The sequence below is a fragment of the Crocuta crocuta genome, unplaced genomic scaffold (assembly GCF_008692635.1).
Source record: "Crocuta crocuta isolate KB4526 unplaced genomic scaffold, BGI_CrCroc_1.0 scaffold32, whole genome shotgun sequence".
Classification (NCBI taxonomy): domain Eukaryota; kingdom Metazoa; phylum Chordata; class Mammalia; order Carnivora; family Hyaenidae; genus Crocuta; species Crocuta crocuta.
Genome location: NW_027529424.1, coordinates 3,524,207 through 3,551,605, shown reverse-complemented (window position 1 = coordinate 3,551,605; position 27,399 = coordinate 3,524,207). Strand labels below are relative to the sequence as shown.

Genomic DNA, 27,399 nt, shown 5'->3' with positions numbered 1-27,399 from the left:
TACTTTTGTATATAATGAGTTATCTGGGAAAGCAGTCCTTTCTAATGAAACGTAATTGTCATTTTCGGGACTGATTACTACACATACACACGTACTTTGAGATTGTTATGTGGGAGAGGCAACCAGGCAGTGAATGTTGACTTAGTGAAATGAAGTAGAGATTGTATACTTCAAAAAAAAACTATATGTATAGATGGCGATTCTGTGATCTTTCTCACAAATGCATTTCAGCATCTTTCCATCTAAAGTCAGGCCTGCAGTCTAGTGCATTCCTTTAGGAATACTTTTCCTCCTGTATTCCTCCTCTGATAGGTCTTATTTTCTTCTCTAGTGCATTGCCTTGTGGGTAACGTAGTAGACTGCATTTGCTTTTTTAATGTATTTTGATACTCATTGAATTATTCCTTTTCTATATATTATAAGCATGAAGAAGCAAAATCATGGTAAAAGGATGCTTGTATTTGCTCCCACTGACTAACACCTTAAACCTTTTGGATTCTTTTGTCCCTTGAATTATTGCTCTTCCCTGAGGTGTTTGAAATGGAGAGCCCCATGATTACCTTTGGAGGTAGGAGTGGGATGGGTTGCCGCTGAAAGTTAGAGAACATTTGTATTTGTTTCTGTAGAAAGGTACATCTGTTTTAAAAAAAACTTTACATAATAGGGAAATTTATTCTTTTCTTCTTTTTCTTTTTTTAACAGTCAAGTTTTTAGAAGTTATCAAACCTTTCTGTGCAGTTCTACCAGAAATCCAGAAACCTGAAAGGAAAGTAAGTATACCATTTTGGTAATATAGAGGGCAGATAAATGACTTATGCTCCTGATTGGTTTACTGTCCCTAACCCTCTTCTGGTGTGTTTGGAGAAATATTACCTGCTCCTCCTCACAAGGGGCACAAAGTGAGTAAAACTAGTATGGGCCAGTTTAAGTCCAGGTAGGTTATCTTGTGGTCTTAAAAAGGACTTGTTATTTGAAGTTGACATTTCCAAACCGAGTGTTTCTTTGGCCTCCGTGTTAGATAAGATATTCTTCTATCTTTAGTGATCCCATCTCACTGAGAATCCAGTCTGCTGGGTCAGTTTTGAGAACTACAGCCGTTTTATGTAAATGAGTTACATTGTGCTAGCATAGATCTCCCATTTCTTGATCATTCAGTACAAAGAAAAATTACGGAACTGCATCCAGAAAATAATGTGACTGTATCAAATTGTTCTTTCATCATTGTACACTTTTAGAGTTAAGGCCTTTGAATTCAGAACTATTGTTAGTCCCAAACTGGCCAGTTCCCAGACAGTCTGTTTGCTGTACTTGTGATATCTCACCAAACTAACAGGAAAAAGGATGTAGAAAGAGAGAAGTAAAACTTTTGTTAGACTTATTGTTTTATTTAGAAGTATATATTTTTTTTTTATTGCTTTGAGGTTTTAAAAATTGTTCCAGGTCCATGTTAGGCCTCCCAGGAAGCTCTAGCTTTTCATATTCCATGAAATTTTCATCTCATATAATTAACGGGCAGTACCAGCTGTGCACAGTGCTTTGTTAACTGAGATGCACGCATATTGGATCTGTGTCTTGCACATCATCCTTTTCGGTTTCCGTTAACGTAGTATAGCGTGCTGAGGCCTGCCTGGATGTAATCTGCTGAATTCTTGGAAAAGGAAAGAAAAGCTCTGTTTGAAAAGTTGAGCTTTTTGCTTTGGCTGCTACTAACTAGGTGAGAGTATTGTAACAGTAAAAAAATGGAGCATGTCATGACACGGAATGTTATGCTTCCGTGTGGAATTTTGCTCTGTGTTTGCTATTTCCTGGTTGTGATGGCTCCTCCTCATTGCATTTTACAGATCCAGTTTCGAGAGAAGGTACTGTGGACGGCTATAACTCTCTTCATTTTCTTAGTATGTTGTCAGGTATGTAAACCAAATATTAATTCAGTGTGTATGCAGTTGTTTGAGGGTGTTGGTTGGTTAGAGTGTCAGAAACTTATTTTAGTTAAAACAACAAATACCTGGAATCATTTGAGCATTGTTATTTTTAATCTGACTTGATGGCGAAAATGGTTATCTTGTTCTGTGTATTTTTTTTAGTTGTGGGTTTGAACATTTTTTTCTTTTTTTCCTTAGGGTGCAGTTAATAATCTTTACCCACTCTTTCCCTGAGATATTTTTTTCTTACTGATTTAAGATGGATTTTTGTATATAAATGGGTTACACCTTTGACATACATATTGCAAATGTATTTCCTATTTTGTTTGCCTTTAATCATGTTGTAAATAGCATGTATTAGTTTAAAAATCTACCCTAAAGTCAAACACTAGAACCCCGGTCATATACTGTACACGCTGATGAAATTCTGTGATGATTTTTAGTGATATTTTGCAGAGATTAAATGCAAAATGAGGATATTCACAAAATGAGGATAAAATGTGACCCGTCCATGTCATGAGATTGTTGTGTGGATTAAATTAGATAATTTAGGTGCAAGTTTTTGAGGATTTTGAAAAGCTATTGAGATACATGTAAGGAAATTAAAAAAAACTGTTTTAGGAAGCAGTGGAGTACATTAAGTCCATAATCTGGGGAAAAGCCAAATATATTTTTTTGAGGAGTGAAACAATTTGATCATTAAAATATTTTACTGCTGTACTTAGTTTAAGATTGTTTTGGGTGGCCAGGGAGTGAGAACTTTTTTAAAAAATGGAAAAGTAGAAAAAATAATAGTCGTCTTTTTACCACTTACTTTTAACATTTTAGAAGTTCCCTTCCTTAAAAAAAAAAAAGCCAACTTCATGAAGATATAATTTCTGTATGGTAAAATACGCTCATTTTATTAAGTGTACATTTTGAAGTATTTTGACAAATGTATACACCCACATACCTAGTACCTCAGTGGATATAGAACATTCTGTCACTCCAGAAGTTTTGTACAATCTCTTTTAGTCAGTCTGTACCTCACCCCCAGTGTTAGACAAGCACTGATTTGCTTTCTGTACCTAGAGTTTGTTTTTTTCTTTTTGTATTTTTTAGAATTTCACATAAGTGGAGTCATACAGTATTATTCCTTAGCGTCCAACTTCATCACTAGCTTTTTGAGGTTCATCCATGTGTTTGGTGTAGCAGTGGTTTATCCCTGTTTCTGAGTAGTGTTCTGTCGTAGGACTGTATCATGATTTGTTAATCTCTTCACCTGATGGACATTTGGGTTTCCAAATTTTGGCTATAATAAAGTGTGAACAATCCTGTGCAAGACTTACTGTGAATATTTGTTTTCCTTTCTCTTGGGTGAATACCTAGGCGTAGAATTGCTGGGTCGTATGGTAATTATAGGTTCAGCTTTCTAAGAAATTGTCCAACTTTTTTCCTAAGTGGTTGTCCTGTTTTCGATTTCCACCAGTCACGGATTGGAGTTCCATTTCTCTGCCTCCTTGCCTACCCTTGGTATTGTTGAGTGGTTTAGTACTAGTCATCTAATGGGTACGGTTTTAATTTGCATTGCCTTGATAAATGATATTGGAGTTTTAATGTGCATTTCCCTGCTAAATGGTATTGAGCAACTTTTTCATGTACTGATCAGGTGTTTATCTCCTGTGAAGTGTCTTTTTCAAATCTTGCGCCCATTGAAAAAAATTACATTATTGTCCATTGAATTATACTTTCTGGATTTAAGTCCTTTCTCAGATAGATGTACTGTGAATATTTTCTCCCAGTCTACAGCTTGCCTTTTCATTTTCTTTATATCTTTTTTTTTTAATTTTTTTTTAATGTTTTATTTATTTCTAGGAGAGAGAGAGAGACAGCGTGAGCAGGGGAGGGTCAGAGAGAGAGGGAGTCACAGACTGAAACAGGCTCCAGGCTCCGAGCTGGCAGTCAGCACAGGGCCCGACGCGGGGCTCGAACCCACGAACCGCGAGATCATGACCTAAGCGAAAGTCGGACGCTTAACCGACTAAGCCACCCAGGCGCCCCTCATTTTCTTTATATCTTTTGAAGAGCAAACATCCCAAGTTTGAATCAGGTTCTTTTGGCCCATGGTGTTTGTTTCCTATCTGAGAAATTTTTGCCTCTTCTGAGGTGGTGAAGATTTTCTTCTGTGTTCTTGTAAATATTTTACAGTTTTAGCTTGTATGCTTTGGTCTGTAATGTATTCCAAGTTAATTTTTGTGTATAACGTAAGGTAAGGTTGAGGTTCATTTTTTTCTGTATAGATAGCCAATTGCTGAAAGGCTGTCCTTTCTTCATTGAATTATCTTGGCATCTTTGTTGAAAATCAGTTAGCCATATAAGCCTGAGTATATTTCTATACTCTGTTTTATTTCATCAATGTATATTCCATTATTGTTATGGTCAGCCACACTGTTTGATTACTTTAACTTTTATTAAGTCCTGTGATCAGGTCATAAAAATCCTCTGACTTAGTGTTTCCTTTTCAAAATGGTTTTTGGCTTAACTAGGTTCTTCGTATTTCTGTATAGATTTTAGAATCAGCTTGTCAGTTTCTATATGAAAGCTTGTAGAGATTATGATTTGTATTGCTTTGACTTTATAGATAAATTTAGAGAAAATTACTTTCTTGACAATATTGATTCTTCTAATCTAAGAGGCAGCAAACATTGTTCTGTAAAGGGCTAGGTAGTAAATATTTTAAGCTTGGCAGCTAGAACCCAAGAACCATAGGACCCGTGTTGCTTAAAAACTGTGGCGTTTCTCACGACTATTTCCTGCAATAAATTAAATGATGCATTTTATGTTACTGTATTATTTATTGTTTTTCCTACAGTGTGATCGCATAGTTGCCAAGCTGTGTTTTTTGTCTTTCTCATGCTTAGGAGTTCTGCTGGTGCTTTCTTGAGTCTTTTACTATAGAATCTCAGGTTTATTTTCACCTCCCAGCCACAGTTAAAGGGTTTGAGGTCTCCTATTCTGCGCAGTTTTCTTTACCATGAGGGAATGGCAGGAGGGGAGCTAGGCTGTTCTCTCTTCTCCTGGGTGGTTCTCACCACGCCACTGAGGAGGGCTGTGTTCGGTTCCGGACTTCAGATCAGGTCCCTAATTCCCAGCTCAGGGCAGCCCTGTAATTGTCAGTTCGACCAGCAGAGAGCCCGACCACTCACTTCTCTCTTCCGTTTCTTCCCAGCTGCTGTTTCTAGTCCCTTCTAACCAAAAGAGGCAAAAAAGATAAGGTTGTCTGTGCAGATTGCTGTTCTCCAGGTTTGGAATGTTCCGGGAATTCTGAGGGATCTGTTGCCCTCCCATTGTGAAGGCTGGAGCTGCCTTGGTGCTGGGTCTCTGCTCCTCAGTTGTCTGTGGTTTTCTCGCGCCTGTGACCACCAGTGCTTCAAGTTTACGATCTCTTTTCTTCTTTGGCTGTTTCACAGATTTTTTTTTTCTTTTTCTGTAGCTTTTTTTCAATCTTACTAGTTTTTACTATTTTACATGTTTAAAAAAATGTGTTTTCTTATGCACTGTGGAGGATATTCCATCACTGAATTGCAGCTCGCCACCTTAGCCCACAATATTTTGCTTGGTTTTCCAGTCCCACTGCCTTTGGGAATCCCTCGTGCTAATTTTCTTTTGTCTACCTTATCCATTGAGGGTTTTCATTAAAACATGGACTGCTTATTTCTCATAAGTACTGTACTGTATTTAGTCAAGTTGAAAATGATTATTGTATGTAATATAGGGCAAGGTCTGGAACTTTGCAATTGTGACAGGGTCCCAGAAAATAGCTCTTGCTTCTGCCCAAATATTGTATGTAAACCTATAACTATGGATTTTACTAAGAGGAATAAATTTAGACACGGAGTTTAATAATCCTGTTGACTACGGGAAAGGAAGGAATGCCATTACTTAGGAGAGGTTGGCCAACTTTTTCTTGTTCAGTGTCCCACAGATTATCTAATTGTGGAGGTAATGGCCATCTCTATCAGGTGCAGTTAAGGAGTGTAATTTGACTGACTGACCTCTTTCCCACTTAGGGAATGTTGTGATGTGGACTGTCCTGTAGTGTTAATTAGTTTTAATATAGCAACTTTCTTCCTCCCTGTTTCTCACATTAGCTGAAGAGTGTCTGCAGCGTTAGGGTACACATAAAATCTCTTGCTTCACCAGTTTTGCTACCCAGCTAATAAATCCAGATGTCCAGAGAGGTTTAGGTTGACCAGATGGTTGTTCACAATTGTTGGCAACATCTTTTGGAACTTAAAAAAGAAAATCAGCTTTATTATAAAGAAGGTTTTTGAGATTGGAAATGTACTTTTGTGTCTAGTCCCCACATAGAGAGGGGAGGGAAATGGCCTGGTGCTGTGTCCTAAACATTGGTCATATAATAGGAAATGTTTGGAAGTTAAGGATTTGTTTTCTGGTTAAAGATATGCACTCATTATTAGAAAACTTGACAGATGCTGAAAAGAATAAAGAAAAAGTCAACTGTAATCCTACCCCTAGAGATTAGTATTCTTCAAGATTGTAAATATTTACACTTAGTTTTATCTCCTAAACATATTTTTACAGTGTTTAGCTTTTATTCATACAATTCTGCACCTTTCTTTTTATCCCAGGGTTTCTCAGCAATGGCGATGAATTTTAGGCTGGTCAGTTCTTTGTTTTGGGGGCGCTAGTGGATGTTCAGCAGCGCCCCGACCCCTACCCGCTAGACGCCAGTAGCATCTCCCTTCAAGTTGTAACAGTCGTCTTCACATATTGCCAAATGTCCCATGGGAGGCAAAACTGCCCCGGGTTGATAACCACAGTGTCATTCTTAGTATTACAAAATAAGTACTTCTGTATGCTATTATTAGCTGTTTTAAGTATAATTTTCAGTGGCTGCATAATATTCCACTGTATGTATAATCCTCAGTCTTACCTTGGGAGTGTGTCTGTGGCTGTCATTAGTACCCATAGCTTAGCAAAATTATTCTGTGACTAGGTAGATATATCCTATAGTTTATTGGTAGTGGTATTTTTTAAATGTATATTTATTTATTTTGAGAAAGAGAGAGAGAGAGAGCATAAGCAGGGCAGGGGCAGAGAGAGGGAGAGAGAGAATCCCTAGCAGGCTCTGTGCTGTCATCGTAGAGCATGATGTGGGGCTTGATCTCACTACTGTGAGATCATGACCTGAGCTGAAATCAAGAGTTGGATGCTTAACTGAGTGAGCCACCCAGGTGCCCTGGTAGGGTATTTTTTTTTTTTTAATTGTGAAACACATAAAATATACAATTTACCATCTTAACTATTTTTTAAATGTTTTATTTATTCTTGAGACAGTGCATGAGCAGGGGAGGGACAGAGAGAGAGGGGGAACAGGATCCGAAGTGGGCTCTGCACTGACAGCACAGAGCCTGATGGTGGGGCTTGAACATGTGAACCACGAGATCAGGACTTGAGCTGAAGTCATGACTTAAGATCATGACTTAGCCAACTGAGCCACCCAGGCCCCCCTTCCGTCTTAACTATTTTTAAGTGTACATTTCAGTATTGTCAAGTGCATTTACATGTTGTACAACCAGTCTTCATCCTGATAGGTGTGTTTACTAATAGATTGCTGTAAGTAGTGATTTCTGTTAGAAAAAAACTTTACCTTTAGGTACACTTGTTTTGTTACAGAACATGGGAAGTAATGGGTTTTTTTTTTTAAGTGTTGCAAATATTAAGTAATTGAAGTATGAATTAAGCTCCAACTTAATTTACAGAATGCATTTTTAGAAACTGTTTTATGTAATATTATAGATCCCACTATTTGGAATCATGTCATCAGATTCTGCAGATCCTTTCTACTGGATGAGAGTTATTCTTGCATCCAACAGAGGTATGGACTTACGCTTTTGCCTCCATGCTTGTTAGTACCGACATCAGATAGATAGGAAAATGGGGAAACAACTGTTTTGATGTCTACAGGGGTGGGGAGCATATGGTAAAAGAAACTGGTTGCCTAGGAGAAGAGGCCAACACGTAAATACTTACAAAAGTGTACGTATTGTAAGAATAGAAGTATGTACGGAGTGTACAACAGGGAACATAGGGATAGCACTGGCTGGAACGACTCTCCATCCTTCTATGGGTCATGTCTCCTTTGAGAATCTCATTAAATTTACGTTTACTCTCCCGAGAAAAATTCATATATACTCATGCACACACATTTTGCATAAAACCTCAGGAGATTCACAGACCCTCCAAAATCTGTCCTTGGGTTTTGTGTGGGACTGACGACCTTGACGAGCAGTGTCAGAGAAGCGACAGTGCTGGCCTCACATCTGAATTGGAGTTTAGCGGGTGGAGTCAAGGCAGAGGGAAGCCTGAGCTAACTGCACATGTGTGTCAGGCAGTGGCTAAAGAGATAGGTAGGGGCTGGATCATGACGGGTTTTGTTTGTAATTTTTTTAGATTAAAATAGTCATATTAGTCAATTATTAAAAAATGCACCAGAATTTGTATACAATTTAACAAAAACATTTTAAAAATGTTTATTCTTTTTTGAGAGAGAGCACGTGTGAGTGGGGGGAGGGTCAGAGAGAGAGGGAGACAGAGAAGTGGAAGCAGGCTCCGCCCGCTCTGTCAGCGCAAAGCCTGATGTGGGGCTTGAACCCATGAACCGTGAGATCATGACCTGAGCCAAAGTTGATGTTCACCTGAGCCACCCAGGCACCCCAAAATTTGTATACGGTTTTATATAAAGCTGAAAATGAGGGGTGGGTGGGTGGCTTAGTCGGTTAAGCGACCGACTTTCGCTTAGGTCATGATCTCGCGGTTCGTGGGTTCGAGCCCCGCGTCGGGCTTTGTGCTGACTGCCAGCTCAGAGCCTGGAGCCTGTTTCAGAGTCTGTGACTCCCTCTCTCTGACCCTCCCCTGCTCACGCTGTCTCTCTCTCTCCTAGAAATAAATAAAACATTTAAAAAAAAAAAAAAAAAAGCTGAAAATGAAAGTCTCCCATGTCAGGGTTAACTCCTGGGAAGATAATAGATTGGTGAATATCTATCCAGACCTTTTCTCTGCATATACACTCACAGGTGTAAATTTATGTTTAGTCAGCCTTTGAACAACATGGGTTTGTACCGTGTGGGTCTACTTCCACATGGATTTTTTTTCCCAATAAATAAAGTGCAGTGCTATAAATTTATTTTGTTCCTTATGACAGTCTTCATAACATTTTCTTTTCTCTAGCTTATTCAATTGTAAAAATGCAGTATACAATACATATAACATATAAAATATGTTTTAATTGACTGTTGATGTTATTGATAAGGCTTCCAGTCAACAGTAGGCTACTGGTTAAGTTTTTGGGCAGTCAGAAGTTATACATGGAGTTTTGACTGCATGGGGGTCAGTGTCTTTAACCCCTACATTGTTCAAGTGTCAACTGTACTTTTTCTTTTAAACTAAAAATAAGATAAACTTTGGCACTATTCTGCTACTTTAGTGTGTTTACTTACTATTTTGGATGAGCCGTTTCATTTAATGGCTGTATACCGTTCCATTAGACGTGTACGCCATGATTTATTTAATTATTCAGCAGATATTTATTGAGTTCTTAACTGTGTGCCAAGCTTTGTGCAAGGTGCTGAGATTAGAGATGTGGTCACAACAATGTCCCTGTTGTCAGGGAATTTATAGTACTCTGTTTGGGGAGGTAGCTTCTGCATGAAGTGTATTTTGGGCGAGGGGAGAGACATTTGGGCAGAGACCTGCAGGACATGAGAGAGAAGACCGTGCAAAGATCTGGGGAAGGAACATTCTAGGGAATAGCATGTGCCAGAGGCCCTGAGATGGGAGTGTGCTTAATATGTTCAAAGAATGATGAGTCATTGTGGCTGGAAGAAATGGAGTAATGTGGTAGGACACAGTGAGTCCAAGAGCCAGATCCTAAATGGCTTGTAGGCAAATGAAGGAATGTACATTAAGTGTGATTCCAGGCCAGTAGGGTCCTCTCATGTCACACATTTAGTTTTGTCCCCAATTTTGTATCATAACTGGTGCTACCTTGAACGCCATGACTGTTATGCTGTCTCGTATAATTTTTCAATACAATTAGTTTCCAGAAGTTTAACTGTTTGCAAGAAATATACACATAAATTTTTGATAGATAGTGCTAAATTATTTTCCAAAAGATTTATATTTTATACTCTCAGCAGTTGTATATGAGACTGACGTTTTTCTTCCAACAGTGGATATTATTTTGGCCTTTAGTCTTTGAAAGTTAGGTAAGAATTGGTATCTGTTATGTGGTTTGTATTTCTTCATATATTCGTGACCTTGAACATCATTTTATATTTTTATTGACGATTTGAATTTTTTTCTACGTGGACTTGTTTAAAGTAAGAGAAACTTTACTAGTTCAAGCACAAAAATGGAATTATTAGAAGGATAACTGGTTATTTTTTCAAATCCATAGAGGAGGTAGAAAAACTAAGCCTGGGTAGGGACAGAGAACCTGGGCAGCTGGTGACTCAGCAGCAGGGACTGGGAGCCGCCTTCTGGGGCTTTAACATCCCCAATTCCTGGATTCTTTGGTTCTTAGCTCAAAATTCCAAATTACAGGATTTATACTGCGCTCTGTCAGCTTTGGGTAGTTTCAGGGTTATGGAGTTCAGTGCTGGGACCCCTCCCCTCCTGTCAGTATTTCCTGAGAAAGCGCATTATTGGGAGCAGCTGTACTGTGTTTCTCTTTTTCCTTTTTATAATTGTTTTCTATTGGTTTGTTCATTTTTAATTGATTTGTAAGAACTCTTTGAATATTAGAGATATGAACTCTCTGTCATCTGTGTTTGAATATTTTTCTTTTTTTTTCTTTTCCAACTTTTATGCAGTGTTTTGCCACATGGATTCTTCATAGCTCTATCTAACCAGAGGATCTGTCTTTTTCATTGTGGGTTTAGGTGTTTTGTCATGCTTAGGAAGGCTTTTTGCTTTCCAAGATGATAAGCATACTCACTTCTAGTATTTTAGTTATTTGTGTCTTATGGTTAAATTTTCTGTACATCAGGCCTTTATTTTGATATAAGTCATGAGGTAAGAAATGCAGGAATGATTTTTTATAGATGGCCAGTCATTGGTAAGGTCCATTTGTGTTTTTCCCTACTGATTTGAGGTGCCATATTTCCTTTGTGAAATTGTCATCAAAGTTTGACTGGATTTATTTTGGACTAGAGCCTTTTGACAGTTAACAGATTTTTTGTGATTTGACTTAAAAAAATGTTTACCTTCCTACCTATTTCTCTACCTACTGGTTTTAACAGTAGGGACTGTTGTTACCTTTTACTGTTGAAGAAATCTTTGAGAAGACATAAAGAATCTTTCTAGAACGGAATCTTTTCTCATATTAAGGGTACCTTTTCAGGATTTATAAAAGCCAGGATTTAAGATGACAAAATGACAAGTGGAAACATATTCTTGATGCTGTAGAGTTACTTAGTTCTATGTGTTAACTTATACACTGGGTGTATTTGGTTTTCTTATTTTTCACTATAAATACAAAATGTATTTTCTGTAAAGAAAAACTTAAAGGGAGGCAAGAAGAAGAAAATAAAAATTATCTATAACCTCACTGGGTAAAAATAATCATATCATAGCAGCCATATCAGGAAACTATTTTTCCACTTAAGTATTAACTGAAATCAAACTGTACTACTATTTTCCAGATATTTATTGCTATCCAACATGTCGTGAATATTTTTCATGTCACTAAATCTTCTACAACATTGATTTAGATGACTCTTTATGTAATTTTAGATTTTGAATTAGAAAAATCAGAAATACTCTTTTTTAAACAGTATTTTTTTTTAAACATGTATTTATTTTTGAGATGGAGAGAGAGAGACAGACAGACTGACACAGACCAGGAGTGGGGGCGCTAGGTCACAGAGAGAGGGAGACACAGAATCCAAAGCAGGCTCCAGGCTCTGAGCTGTCAGCATGGAGCTCAACACGGGGCTTGAACTCGTGAACTGTGAGATTATGACCTGAGCCAAAGTCAGACACTCAACTGACTGAGCCACCCAGGTGGTGCCCTAGCCTGCTTGCTTCCCTCCCTCCCTCCTCCCCTCCCTCTCTGTCTCTCTCTCTCTCTCTCTCTCTCTTTCTTTCTTTCAAGTTTATTGATTTATTTTGAGAGAGAAAGAGTGCACATGTGGGCATGTTCGTGTAGGGGAGGGGCAGAGAGAGAGTGAGAGAGCGAGCGAGAATCCTAACTGGCTCTGTGCAGTGGAGCCCCACATGGGGGCTTGAACTCACTAACCATGAGATCATGACCTGAGCCAAAATCCAGAGTCAGTTGTTTAAAAGACTGAGCCATCCAGGTACCCCAGAGTCACAGATATTCTTAAGTATTGTTTTTTACTAACTTCGTATTTAAGTTTCAGGATTGGTATGTAACTTCTTATTTTGCATTAAAATAAAGTGTTAAGTATAAGTTTTAAAAATAATGATTTGGACAGAAGTCTTGGAAGGTTCCTTTCAATGGATTTCTTTAATATTTTAAGTTTAGACTTTATAGAAATGTACGTTTTTATGGTATCATAATTTTATTTCAGTGAATTGTTGCAAGGTTGTGTTAAAAGAAAAAAATCCTCTCATTTATTAAGCAGTTAATGTTTAAAGGGTGAAAATCTGCTTGTTAACATTTGAGCATGTATTTTAATAGACATAATTAAGGATTGCATCACTTTTAAATGAATCTGCATTGGGTATAGTAAAGGTTATTTACTTCTTTATTTCTCCTTTGCAGGAACTTTAATGGAATTGGGCATCTCCCCAATTGTAACATCTGGTTTGATTATGCAGTTGCTGGCTGGAGCCAAAATCATTGAAGTTGGAGATACACCCAAAGATAGAGCTCTGTTCAATGGAGCCCAGAAACGTGAGCTATTAATGCAATTAGAGTCTTTTCCAAATTGGAGAATTTTGTGGTAAAGATATTTTTCTAGTCTTTTTTTTTCTTTGGTTGTAAGCATGTACTCCTTTCCCCCCCGATTTTTGTCAGTCTTTGGTATGATCATTACCATTGGGCAAGCCATTGTGTATGTCATGACGGGCATGTATGGGGACCCTGCTGAAATGGGCGCCGGCATCTGTCTCCTCATCATCATTCAGGTAAGAAATCCAGGTTTTCTTTTGCAGATAACAGTTTGATCTCTTTTTTCTCTTCTAACATTTCTTTACGTGACTGATAGATTAATATCTGGATTATTTAATTATAAGATTTGATTATTGAAGTGACACATAAAAATTGTATTGATGTACAAAATTAAAATTTATTATAATAGCCTCATAGCCACATGGTGTAAAGAATTATGGAGCAACTGTATTTCGCTGTTTCTAAGATGCACATATTTTACTTTCTGACGTCTCTGAGGCCAGGATGTTTTCTTAGAGCTGATGGTGCCTCCCGGTCGCTGACAGCCGGGCGACAGTAGTGATGGTGGTCATTGCCTGTGTGCATGCGTCAGCTGGTTAAGGCTGTTCATGTGGTCGTTACGTCAGTTGGTTTTGTGCATTGTTGCTGTAACGTGTTTTTGAGTTAGGTTGCTCTTTAAAATGTCTTGAAGAGGGGCGCCTGGGTGGCTTAGTCGGTTAAGCGTCCGACTTTCGCTTAGGTCATGATCTCGCAGTTCGTGGGTTTGAGCCCCGCGTTGGGCTCTGTGCTGACTGCCAGCTCAGAGCCTGGAGCCTGTTTCAGAGTCTGTCACTCCCTCTCTCTCTGACCCTCCCCTGCTCACGCTGTCTCTTTCTCTCTCCTAGAAATAAATAAAAAACATTAAAAAAATAAATAAATAAAATGTCTTGAAGAGCCTAGAATTTGTTGTGAACAGTCACTGTACAGGCACAAAGGCACAGAGCAAACTAGATGACAAATGTGTGGTTAGGTAGAAAGTAACTTTCCTTATAGGTAGAAAATAAAAACTTTGATAAGCTACTGTGCCATAGTTTAATTGACAGTATTTTTTTCTCTTAGTGGTACACAAAATAATGACACGACAACATCTTAACAGTAAAATACGTGAACCCACATACATATAATCCATGGATTTTTAAAATAAACCCTTTGGAACTGAATTTTTATTTTTTAGTTTTTAAGTTTTTGGAATTGAATTTTTAAAGGCCAACGTAATTTTCTTCCTAAGTATCTTAAAGTGTGTCAAACTTAGAAGGTATTTCTCTAATGTACAATCCTTAAAAATCATTTAGAGAAGCTATTCAAGAATGGATTGTACTTAAGTTCTAGATTAGTTGTGAGATTTTGAAAAGAAGTTTGAGAAGTTAAAAATAGCATTTAGAGCATTTAGAGTCTTGATTATTTTGGAAATGCCTCTTGTTCACTCTGGAATTAGGAGTCATTAGGAACATTTTTTTTAAAGGGACACCATTTGACTTCCTCTGTTGTCTTTATTTTTTATTTTTTTAAGTTTATTTATTTTGAGGGGTAAGGGGAGGTGGGAGGGGGGGAGAGAGAGAGGACAAACCAGCCGGGGAAGGGCAGAGAGAGAGATCGAGGAGGATGGAAGATCTGAAGCAGGCTCTGTGCTGACAGCAGAGAACCCAGTGCAGGGATCAAACTCATGAGCTGTGACACCATGACCTGAGCTGAAGTTGGATGCTTAACCAACTGAGCCACCCAGGCACGTGTAGGAACGTGTTTTTAATCGCCAAAAGATCAAGGTTAGAAATAAATAAAACTGAAATACCAAATTATTAATATATACATTGAGAAAGAGGATCGTTTCAGAGTGGCGTGGTTGGCCATTATTTTTGAATGAGAAACATTATATAGGAAGCAAATCAAAATAAGATAATTTAGTGAGTATGATTGAGAACAAGGAGAATTAGTATGTTCAAGTATATTTATTGGTATCATTAACAACAGGGAGGACTCTTCTCACTAGATGGAAATATCTTGTCTTTTGACCAAGGGGAGGAATTTCAATGGATTATCAGAGTTTGGTAGGTTTCTGAGCCCTAATGAGCTCCTATTTGGTAGGAGAATTCCTACCTATAAGGTAGAATTCTTTAGAATGACATTATTGTTATTTCTCTATTTTAAAAACACTTGATTGGCAAATTTATAACCTTTGAGAATTAGAGGAAGAAGAGTTGGAATGTCTTGGGAGAGAAGATTTCAAAAGTGATTTTGTTGTCAGTGCTCAGGATCACGTGCTTTTGGCATTGTTGAGGATACTGATACATCACTTGTTGCGGTATTCTGTTTCTTTATAGCCTTTGCTTTATGCAATCCATAGTTGAGAATAACCCTGATTTTTTACAAGACAGAATTGGCACTTAACTATTAGAACGTTATGCTCCAGAAAAATTTTCTAGTATTTTAGTAAGGATATTTTTAGATTCTTAAAAAATTTTTTTAACTGTTTTTATTTTTGAGTCAGAGAACAAATTGGAGAGGGGCAGAGGGAGACAGAGACACAGAATCTGTTGCAAGGTCTAGGTTCTGAGCCGTCAGTCCGACACAGGGCTCAAACCCATGAACCACAAGGTCATGACCTGAGCCAAAGTCAGATGCTTAACCCACTGAGCCACCCAGGCTTCCCAAGATACTTTCAGATTTTTTAAGAACCTCATCTGACCAGTTCTGGGCTGAAGTATTAACTTCTGTGGAGTCATTATGAATTTGAAGTTGAGATAAAATGGAGTTAAGCCATTTTAGTTTTTTTCCAGTATCAGAAGTCAAGGAATAGTAATATTCCAGGAATGAATACGTGGATATATCCTTTTTTGAAACATAAATTCTGGCATACAAACACTTGAGATTGATTCTTACAGTGTTACTGTAGAGAAAAATTTGTCTTGTTTCATCATAGACGGGTAGCACCGTCCCTTTAAGGCATTGCTAACATTAAAAATGTTTGGGTAGACCGAAGAGATACAATTGGAGCAGTGAGTTTCACCTAGAAATGTAGATTTTGAAAACTTTGCAATACCTTTGTGTACGGTATTTCTCGTCTTAATTATCTTATTTCATTCATGGTCATGTCTTTCAACTAGTGAGTTTTGAAATCTAAATAGTTGCTCTTGATGAAAATAAAAGAATAGAAACTATCAGTGTGCATGGCACATAGGTAAGTGTTGTTTTGTCAAACTAAGTGTGTGTGTGTGTGTGCNTTTGAAATCTAAATAGTTGCTCTTGATGAAAATAAAAGAATAGAAACTATCAGTGTGCATGGCACATAGGAAAGGTAAGTGTTGTTTTGTCAAACTAAGTGTGTGTGTGTGTGTGTGCGCGTGCGCGCATGCACGAGCAGAGTTAAATTGTTTTATGCGTACTTTAGAGACTTACACGTATGGTACATTCTACAAGAGCGTGCAGGAAGCGCTCACTTTCTGTCACCGTTCTGGTCAGTGAGGTGCGGTAACTTGCTGGTTTCTCATCCCCGTCAGAGGCATACTTCATATACTTTTCACCATCTTTTATCTTATTCCTTTGATTGTAGAAGTGGTCTCTCATTTAGGTTTCTCTAGAATTCCTTTCTCCAGTTAGAAAAATAGGAGTTTGATTTTCACAGGATACACATGAATCCCTTTCTAGTCTGAGGGTCATTGGTCTGAACAGTGGGTTTGGAGAATTAACAGGTGTTTCAGAGTGACGGTGACTCTCGACAGGTCGTTTAGTCCGAAGCTCAGGATCCTACCTTTCAGTGGGCTGATATGTTGTGGAGAGCTTTTATCCCCTGCACAGGGTTGGGTTTCTGATTGGGAGTGTTTATGTACTCACTACATAATTGTGGTAAAAAAATAAAAGCTCAGTATTAAGTCCTAACTTCTCTTGTATCTTGTCAAAGTGGTAAACTTGGTTTTCAGACAGTAAAGGATTCATGAGCTCTCTTAGAAGTTTGAAGAATTGTACCCTTTTTCCGGTCCTTTGAAAGTCAAACTAAAAGACTGTAAATAGACATAATAGGCTGTCTCCAAGCACTGAAATGACAGTTAAGGAAAAAAAAACCTGCAGCAGGTAAGCATGCGTAAAATGGCGTACGGTAGTTGTTTGCTCTCTCTTCTACCTGGGGATGTTGGGTAAACTGAGTAAATATGAGGGTGGGAGGGTTCAGAGCTGGGAAGAATGGAAGTGGCATTTCCTCAGTTACGTAGGATGGTTTTTAAGATGGGGACAGGTGTGAGGTTGGGGGCACCGAAGCATTTTTTTCTTCCCCTCTTGATCAGGTTACTGAAGTTCAGGGAAGGTGTCACGACTGCGGAGGTCACTTGCAAGGCTATAGATTATTTTTAATTGATGCATGCTTTTATAGAAATGTCTTCTCCAAGAGGAGCATTAAGAATTTTCAATTTTACATAAACTAAAGTTAGTATGCTTTTACTTTTTAAAAAATGATGAGCTTAAGAACCTGGCAAATCCTTGTCTTCAAATTTACATTCAGTCCTTGTCTCTGTATGTATAGAATGCATTTTTTACATTGTTATAATCTCTGTGCATCTTAATTTGTGTTCTTTTTTACTTATTCTATGTGTATTAGAATTGATCCTTGAACAACATAGGGGTTGGGTGCTGACCCCCCCCACCCCCACCCCCCCGGTTCCTGCAGTTGAGTCCCTTAGAACTTAACTACTAAATAACCTACTGTTTACCCAAAGCCTTACTGGTAACATAAACAGTTGATTAACGCATATTTTGTGTGTTGTGTGTATTATATAATGAATTTTTACAATAAAGTAAGCTAGAGAAAAAATGATGTTATTAAGAAAATCATAAGGAGGAGAAAATACATTTATAGTGCTTCAGTGTATTTATAAAAAATATCTTTGTATAGGTGGACCTGTGTAGTTCAAACCCACGTTGTTCAAGGGTCAACTGTATATATAACATAATCTATAAAGTGTTACATATAATGACTTCAGAAAGGTATCAGTGTAGTTCACATACTTGTCCTTTAATGATGGTATACGGTTGCATCTTGTTATTATACCTTATTTCATTTGGTCTTTGATTTGGAATATTTTCAGTTTCTTGCTGTCCTAATTCAACAACTTTGAACATTTTTGTTTTCAGTGTGCTTTTCAATAGGCCTTATTTAAACATTATAAGAGAAACTATTCAGATGGTTTATAAATATGCTTTAAAGGTCGAAATGTCTACTTTATAATATAACAATATTTCCGCTCCTCTGATTGGCAGAACTGCCTTCTGTCTATACTAATGAGGGGTTAAAAAGATGCAGAGTGGTAACAGTGATACTGCAATAGTTAGGTTTTAAATTTAAAAATGCCCGTACATTGAAAGTAGTCACCGGTGTTCATCTTCCCCTTTCTTGAGTTGATTCTTGCTTCAGCTTACTTGCATTTCTTTCCCCACAGTTGTTTGTTGCTGGTTTGATTGTGCTGCTGTTAGATGAGCTGCTACAGAAGGGTTACGGCTTGGGGTCTGGTATTTCCCTCTTTATTGCCACCAACATCTGTGAAACCATTGTCTGGAAGGCCTTTAGTCCCACTACTATTAACACTGGCAGAGGTACATTGCACAGTGTCTGCGACTGCACGAGTTTTGCTGGATGTGTGCTGGAAAGTAACCTGTCCTGGAGCAGGACATGTCTGGAGACCCCCTGTCTGCCCTCCCAGGGGTCTGCCCTCCCAGGGGACCACTGACGCTGACTGCTCAAGAGCTAAGCAGCAGAGATTTGTGGAGTATGAAGTATTACTTCAAAAAGAATAGTATCTAAATTTTAGCCTCTGCTCGTTCAAAATTTGACTGATTGCAAGCAGCTTTTCAAAAATGTTACTCGCTTAAGCCATTGCTGCAGAAGTCATTGATTTGACGAATTTCCACATTCCCAGGGGGATAAAAAGGTAGTGGATTAAGAGTTTTCAAATGAAAAAACTATTATTTATTATATGAAGAAGCACTAATACTTTTGCTGCTATTCTACTTGGCTTTGTAACAGCAACTAAATTTTGACATAATTCATTCTGTCTTTCCTCTTCCCCGTTTCCATTTCTCTCAAATGCCATGCAACGTTCATAGTGGTTACCATCTAGAGTGATCCCAGCCTTAGGAAAATAGCAGTGATGGTTTGTTAATATTCTTGGTAAAACCAACTTAAAAGCAAGCATGATAGAGTAACATAGATCTTTTGATTCTGACATCTTTATTCTGCTTTGCTGCTGCTTCCCCCCAACCCCATCTGAAAATACTCCCCTTCACGTCCCTTAACTAAAGGAGAGGCAAATCATTATGACCTAAATATTTGCTTAGGTTCATTCTACTTGGACTGTTTTCATCAGGAACAGTCCCTTGAGAAAGCTTGAGATTTGTGCTAAAAGAAATACATTTGCCTCAACGATGTAGCTATTTTTAGAAGCCCCACACATGGCTGTAGAGTTATAGAATAATGAACATTGGTGAATTATTTGACTCCCATTTTTGGCCATATACTGGAGTGTCAAGGTTATTTGTTTGATTCTGGGACAACTTGGGGTAACGAGTCTACAGTCCATTTCTATCTTGATTTATCAGGTACGGAGTTTGAGGGTGCGGTCATAGCTCTCTTTCATTTACTGGCCACCAGGACAGACAAGGTCCGAGCTTTAAGGGAGGCTTTCTACCGGCAGAACTTACCCAACCTCATGAACCTCATTGCCACAGTTTTTGTATTTGCTGTTGTCATATATTTTCAGGTAAGTCTGCTTTCTTCACTGAAGTACATGGGATGTGGGCTTTTATTTTGCTTTTAAAGAAGAGCATGCCGTTTGAAATGTTAGCATCTAACAAGTGTTGCAGAATGTAGTCAAGCAAATAGTTCTGTTCTTTGGACTTCAGGGTGCAAAATGTTGATGGTTATGGCCTGAAACAGGATTTCCCTTTCTGTGTGCATGTGTGCAAGGGAAAACGTTAGCGTTGCCTTTTCATACGCCCCACTGCGGCGGCCCTGCCTGCCGTCTGTATGTTCTTGATTTGATGTGGGCAGTTACTGTTAACTTCCTCTTCCTTTTCATTTTTTAGGGATTTCGTGTTGACTTGCCCATTAAGTCGGCCCGCTATCGAGGACAGTACAGTAGCTATCCCATCAAGCTCTTCTACACCTCGAACATTCCCATAATTCTCCAGTCGGCCTTAGTGTCAAACCTGTATGTTATTTCCCAGATGCTGTCTGTTCGATTTAGTGGCAACTTTTTGGTAAATTTACTAGGACAGTGGGCTGTGAGTATTTTGTTATTTATCCTAAGCATTCACATTTATTGTAATTTGCATTTCATGGTTATATTTTTAGTCAAAAGAGATGAGCCAAAATTGAAGCAGTTGCTAGAGCATTTTCACATTCACTGACCTAGAGAAGAATTTGTCATTATTCTAAAGGATTGATGAGTGGTGTAAAACTAAGATTGGCCAGGTTCTTTGTATTAATCTATTGTCTAGGAAGCATTTTCACGTCTCACCGGAGGGACCTTAAGGTTAAAGTGACAGCTGCCTCATGAAAGCGCCTCCCTGTTTCATTATCTTATTCTGCTGTTGTCTGGAATGTTTTTTAAAGAAGCTATTTGCTGACTGCATGTGGGGTATTGAGATCTACTGTTTCACCCCCCATTTTTCACGGCCTGAATGGCAGTAAACTAGTAGTGATGAACTGGGCTAGAGAGAGGCATGTGATTATTGGCCTGAGGAGAGAACAGTTACCAGAAATAGAATCTGGCACTCTCTGACTTCCCTTTTAGATCCTGTCAGCATATCTTCTTCTAAAGAGGCCCAGCCATGTCATCGTTACTGGAGTGCGAGTTCTTGTCACATTGAATTTTAAGTGGTTTAAATTCTGTCATATGACCACGGAGTATTTTTCCCCCTTACAACTATAGAATTAAAGGAGACTCAGCCTTTATTCTTTTACAGAACATGTTAGTGTAGAATTAGTATTTCACCAACTACGTTAATAAGCCCTGAAATATGGTGCTTGCTCTATGCCTTTATCTTAATATGCTGGCTTTCCCATTGCAAGTTATAGTGACATATCTTTCTGCTTTTACTAAAGGTCATTTTTTTTTTTTAATTTAAAGTTTGACAGTGTAAGGCAGCAACTCTTGAGTATTAGTTGAAGGAAATAGGATTCCCTTTATCCATAGTACTCTTTTTCCATTCATGGAACAGAAATATGATTACCTGTGAGGAGGGAAGATGCAGTCCCTCCTCTTGCAAGCTAATAATCCAGCAAATTCATGACTATGGTAATTTCAGAGCAATAAATACACTGAGTGGTTGTATATAGATTGTGCTGTGATCTAACGAAGATTCTTTTTAATGAGATAATTACTGGGTAATTGAATTTGTCTATAAACAGTGCTTTTGATTGGAGATTAGTGATTGCAGGGCCACAGTAAAGAAACATTTTGAAATGTATATTCAGGAACAAGACATTTTAATCATTGTGGCCAGAAATTGCTTTCCACCCCAAATACCCGAGAATATACACTGTTCCCAGTTCTGTAACCGTTTTAGGAAGAGAAGGAAGGTTTTTTCGTAGGTGTATTATAATGTTGGTTTTTAAAAGGTCACTCTTCTGTTAATAATATATTCACAATGTCCTTTATGTACAAGATATTAAATAAATAATTTGGAAGGAGTGAAGATATCAGATATAAAAAGTAAATCTTTAAGTTACATAGGACCATTAGCTATAAGTGCTTTGAGCTTAAAACATAATTAATTGTTGAGTTTGAAAAGTCATAAAAATATATCTTAAGCAGTTGGGTTGACCGTTTCCCCTTCTTGTTCTTGTCCTGTAGGATGTCAGTGGTGGAGGACCTGCTCGTTCTTATCCAGTGGGCGGCCTCTGTTATTATCTTTCTCCTCCCGAGTCCATGGGCGCCATATTTGAGGATCCCGTCCATGTGGTTGTTTATATCATCTTCATGTTGGGATCATGTGCATTCTTTTCTAAGACGTGGATAGAGGTGTCTGGTTCCTCAGCCAAAGATGTAGGTATTTGTTTTATATGAAAAAAAAGACATTTTTAATTTTTAGCTGTCAAAAAATGGTAATTGGAACACTCTTAATTACTTTTGTAATTTCAGCTTTAAGTCATATATTTGCAATGAGGTAATGTCACCTGTGGGGGATTAAAAGCCAGTTTCTGAAGGTAGAAAAATTTTTAGATTTTTACAATGGTTTGTGACCCTCCAAAGCTTAACCCTACCCAACAAATTCTTTTTCCTTAGTATTTAATTTCTGTTTAGGGAGGTGATAAATAAAAAAGATAAGAAACACTGGTTTAGTGTATGGGTGGTTGCACAGCATTGGACCACAAGTGTAATGCTAATGATATCACAGCACCTGCTCCAGGGTTCTTGTATTTTATTTATTAGTGTGTGGAAAGCACTTTACACAGAGCCTGGTAGATAGTAAACAGTGAAATATTAGAGTTTGATTAAAAAAATTTTTTTTAATGTTTATTTTTGAGAGCATGAGTAGGGGAGGGGCAGAGAGAGAGGGAGACACAGAATATGAAGCAGGCTTCAGGCTCTGAGCAGTCAGCACAGAGCCTGATGCGGGGCTCAAACCCTTGAACCAAGAGATCATAACCTGAGCCGAAGTCAGATGTTTAACCGACTGAGCCACCCAAGTGCCCCATGCTTGAATTTTTTTTTAATGTTCATTTTTGAGAGAGAGAGAGAGAGGGAGAGAGTGGAGCAATGGCGGGGGCGTGGGGTGGGAGTGGGAGACAGAGAATCCCAAGCAGGCTCTGTGCTATCAGCCCAGGGACTTGAACTCGTGAACTATGAGATCGTGACCTGAGCCAAAATCAAGAACTGGATGCTTGACTGAGCCGACTAGGTGCCCCTAGAGTTTGATTTTAAAAGTTGTTTTTCTCTTGGCAGGTTGCTAAACAGCTTAAAGAACAGCAAATGGTAATGAGGGGCCACAGAGATACCTCTATGGTTCATGAACTTAATAGGTAAGGTCATGAAATTTAACCCGTGTGTGTGTGTGTACATACATATGTACCTGGTTTGTCAGTCTTTATTGTCAAATGTTTTCGTGTTTAAATATGAAGCATTTTTCTTCTACATCACACAGAAGAACCAAAATTTAACACACAGCAAAATTGACATTGAAATGATTTTTTATTTTGTGTTCCCGTGGGGCACCTGGTGGCTCAGTTGGTTAAGCGTCCGACTTCAGCTCAGGTCATGATCTCACGGTCTGTGGGTTCGAGCCCCACATCAGGTTATGTGCTGACAGCTCAGGGCCTGGAGCTTGTTTCGGGTTCTGTGCCTTCTTTTCTCTCTGCCCCTCCCCCATTCATGCTCTGTCTCTCTCTGTCTCAAAATTAAATAAAACCAAAAAAAAAAATTAAAAAAAAAATTGTGTTCCTGTCACTGGTCAGCCGAGTATTAAAATGTTCTTGATTGGAGGTCCTTGTCATCTAGCTGCACATAAAATCACTTGGGAGCTTTTAAAAAGGACTGATAGGGGCGCCTGGGTGGCTCAGTCGGTTAAGCGTCCGACTTTGACTCAGGTCGTGATCTCAGTTTGTGAGTTTGAGCCCNCCGCTCTTCCTCTGTCTCTCAAAAAAAAAAAAAAATTAACAACAACAACAAAAAACTGATATTCCACTTCTAGAAATTAGGATTTATTTGGTCTAAGGTGGATCCCATGCATTAGTTTATTATTTTTGAGAGAACGCTTGTGGGCGCCTGCTCATAAGCAGGCTCCACCCTTAATGCGGAGCCTGACAGGAGGCTCGATCCCAGGAACCTGAGATCCTGACCTGGGCTGCAATCGAGAGTCAGATGCTTAGCCGATTGAGCCACCCAGGTGCCCCTCCTTCTGGGTTTTTTTTTTTTTTTTTTGCATTAGTTTATTTTTTGATAATAGCTTTATTGATTGGGCTAATTCACATACCATGTAATTTACTCATGTGTATGGTGTAGTGTTTTTGCTTATTTTTAGTATATTCAGAGTGTGTAATGATTACAATGTAATTTTAAAAACATTTTTGTCACCAGGGCACCTGGGAGGCTTAGTTGAAAGAATATGTGACTCTTGGTCTTGGGATCATGAGTTCAGCCCCACGTTGGCTGTAGAGATTACTTTTTAAACTTAAAAAATTTTTTTCATCACCAAGAAAAACACCATTTACCTGTTGGTTATTTCCATTCCTGCTGCCCCCTCCCATGCCCCAGGCCACTTTTTACTTTTGATCTCTACAAATTTGCCTTTTCTGGACATTACATTTAAGTGGAATTGTGATCTTTTGTAATATTTTCACTTAGCATAATGTTTTCAGGGTTCATCCATTATTTGTGAATAATATTCCATTATGTGGATGTACTGTACCACATTGTGTGTATCTGTTCATCAGTTGATGGAGATTTTCATTGTTTCCAGTTTTTGACTTTCATGAATAATGCTGTTAAGAACATACTTGTACATGTTTTGTGTGGACATATGTTTTCCTTCCTTTAAGAGTGGGATCATTGGGTCCTAACAATAATTCTGTGTGTAACGTATCGAGGAACTGCCAGACTGTTTTCCAGAGTGGCTATACCGCTCTCCGTTCCCACCACCAGCAGTGGATGAAGCTTCTAGTTGTTGCACATCCTTGCTAGCACTAGTTCATGATTTTTGATTCTAGCCATCTAGTGGGTATGAAATGGTAGCTCCTTGTGGTTTTGATTTGCTTTTTCCTGTTGAGTAATGACATTGAGCAACTTTTCATGTGTTAGATCAGCCATTTGTGTATCTTCTTTGGAGAAATGTCTGTTCAGATCTTTTGCTCGTTTTTAATTGGGTTGTCTTTTTGTTATGGAGTTGTAAATTTCTTATTATTTGATTGTTATTAAAAAATTTTTTTTTTCGTTTGAAGAGAGTGTGCATGAGCTGGGGAGGGGTAGAAAGAGAGGAAGAGGGAGAATCCCAAGCAGGCTCTGCGCTTGAACTCATGAAATGTGAGATCATGGCCCGAGCTGAAACCAAGAGTTGGACACTTAACAGACTGAGCCATCCAGGTGCCCTGAGTTGTAAAATTTTTTATAACAATATCTTGGATATGCCTCTTCTCAGGTGTATGACTTACAAATAATTTGTTGCCATTCTGTGGGTTGTCTTTTGACTTTCTTGGTGTCCTTTGCACAAGTTTTTAATTTTGACAAGAGTTCAGTTTCTCTTGGTTGCGTTGTGCTGGTCTCGGTGTTTATCTAAGAAACCATTGCCTAACCCAGGGTCACAAAGATTTATTCTTATTTTCCATTAGGAGTCTTGGCTCTCACATTTCAGCTGTGGTCCACCTGGAGCTGTTTTTGTGTTTGGTATGAGATAGGGTCCCAGATTTCTTTTTGTGCATGTGGATATCTGGTTGTTCCAGAACCATTTATTGAACAGGCATTTGTATTTTTATGTAATTTTTTATATGTCTCTAGCATGTAGATCGCAGAGTGGTAGAATGAACCTCCGGGCACCCAGCTGTATCTGGCTTCAGTAGTTAGTTAGCATCATTCTGCCGTTTCTGCTCATCAGCCATCTCCTCAGTCTTCCCCACCCCCCTTTCTGGAGTATTTTAAATATAATTCGATTGTGTTAAACAATTCTGCAGGTGATTCTAATGTGCAGTTAAGGTTGAACTACTGTAAAGAGGATCATTCACATCTTGTCACAGAAATTTGATACTTAGAAAGCATTTTGAAATTTACTCTTCATCTGCAAGAGGGAGCTAAAGATGACCTATTTAAAATATTAACGATTTTGACACTTAAGTCTGTTAAGGATTCTAACCTGCCGTAAAAATCACGTACTGTTTTTTCTTGGCTGTTTACTGGTTTCTGGAAATCAGGGTCACATGGTTCCCTTAATGGTCAAGTTTTCATCCACATGTAACTATTGGGTAGACAGGTCATTCCCTGATGGAGTTCACGACGGGCTTGTTTAGCGATGCGTTAGTGTATTGTTTCTGACTGTTGCACCTTTTCCTGTTTGCCTACACCGCCTGACCCAGGATTTTGTCTTCCAGGTACATCCCCACAGCAGCCGCATTCGGGGGCCTGTGCATCGGCGCCCTGTCGGTGTTAGCCGACTTCCTCGGGGCCATCGGCTCCGGCACTGGGATTCTGCTCGCAGTCACCATTATTTATCAGTATTTTGAAATTTTTGTCAAGGAGCAGGCTGAAGTTGGCGGGATGGGTGCTTTGTTTTTCTAACTGTTCCAGTATTTCTTCTTGTGTGTGTGAAAGGGAAAATCACTTTGACACATTGTTTTTGTCATATAATGCTGGTTCCCCTTTTCTTCCCTCACACTTTGTTTTCAAGTGCTGACTGTCCCATTCGTGAAATGGGCACCGAGCTAAGCCTGTGTGCAGCGTTAGTACCAGCTGCCTTAAAACTCAAGTTTACATTACTCGTTAAAAAATGTACTCGTAGTGTTGCCTGTGATGCTGGAAACCAGCGTGCCCGCCTTGCCATGTTCAGTTGTGACGGTGAGATGGTGACGTGGATCAGTTTTGCACACAACATTCAAAACACTCGATATTCCCCCCACTTGTTTAAAAATAAATGTAGTTCAGATTGCCACTTTCCAGTATTTTTGAGCTTATTTAATGAGTTCTGGAACATTTATATCTAATCTGTATTTTAGATATAATTAACTTTTTATACTTTTTTTAACTCATCGTATCCACGTTCCCCTCCTCCCTCTCCATCCACCGCCCTTCTCGTCCCCTCAAAGCTGCCACTCAGCCCAGACGGGCAGAATCAGGTTTTGGTTACAGCTGTTCCTGGAAACAGCTGCTTGTAAGGACTCACTGACTTTCATTCCTTCCTCCCTAGTGACAGCAGTCGGTGCTGTTTGACTGTATTGGCTATGCCTTCGAATTCCAGCCCATCACTGGAGAATATGCTTTCAAGATACGATGCCCCAGTTGTTTTTTTTTTTTTTTAATCCCTAGAGCAAAGATCTAATTCTCAAGCAATGCCTGTAGTTCAGTGGGGGTGAACAATGAGTAATTCATGCTAGGAATTTGTGTATGTTGTTGTACTTTACAGCAGCAAGATGAGTGTAAACAGTAGAAAATAAACCTTTATTTAATAAAATTGTTTCAGTTGTGTTGGAAAAATAAAATCGGACATTAAATGATTTCTAAGGTTATTTGTATATACGGTTCATTGCTGTCATACGAAACCCATCCTGAGAGGTCTGTTGTAAGAGATCAAACGTAATCAGTTTAGTATTTAATCCTAAAACGGTCGAGGAAATGACCAACTTCAAGGTGCTCAGTTATGTGACTGATACTACAAATAGGAAAACAGTGGTCTCAGATAACATCCCAGCCTCCATTTGAAATCGCGTAACTCTTTATAATTTTTTTAAAGTAGGTGTTCTGTTGTCCAAAGTCAAACTTAATTTTTGAAAGTTCCTTTTCAGAAGTAAGATTTTCTGTTGTTGTTTATTAAGTGCAGGAAGTATATCTTTTT

General features: G+C 38.6%; 1 protein-coding gene across 1 annotated transcript; it reads left to right on the top strand.

The window, feature by feature from the left end:
* The first annotated feature begins 663 nt into the window (after positions 1-663).
* On the top strand, positions 664-27,061 carry SEC61A2 (SEC61 translocon subunit alpha 2). Its single transcript, XM_077758503.1, has 11 exons — positions 664-770; positions 1,842-1,907; positions 7,725-7,803; positions 12,715-12,846; positions 12,970-13,079; positions 18,306-18,459; positions 19,462-19,622; positions 19,948-20,145; positions 21,720-21,911; positions 22,812-22,888; positions 25,943-27,061. The coding sequence occupies exons 3-11, from the start codon at positions 7,743-7,745 to the stop codon at positions 26,127-26,129; spliced, it is 1,272 nt and encodes a 423-aa protein (XP_077614629.1). The 5' UTR covers positions 664-770; positions 1,842-1,907; positions 7,725-7,742; the 3' UTR covers positions 26,130-27,061.
* Positions 27,062-27,399: the final 338 nt, after the last annotated feature.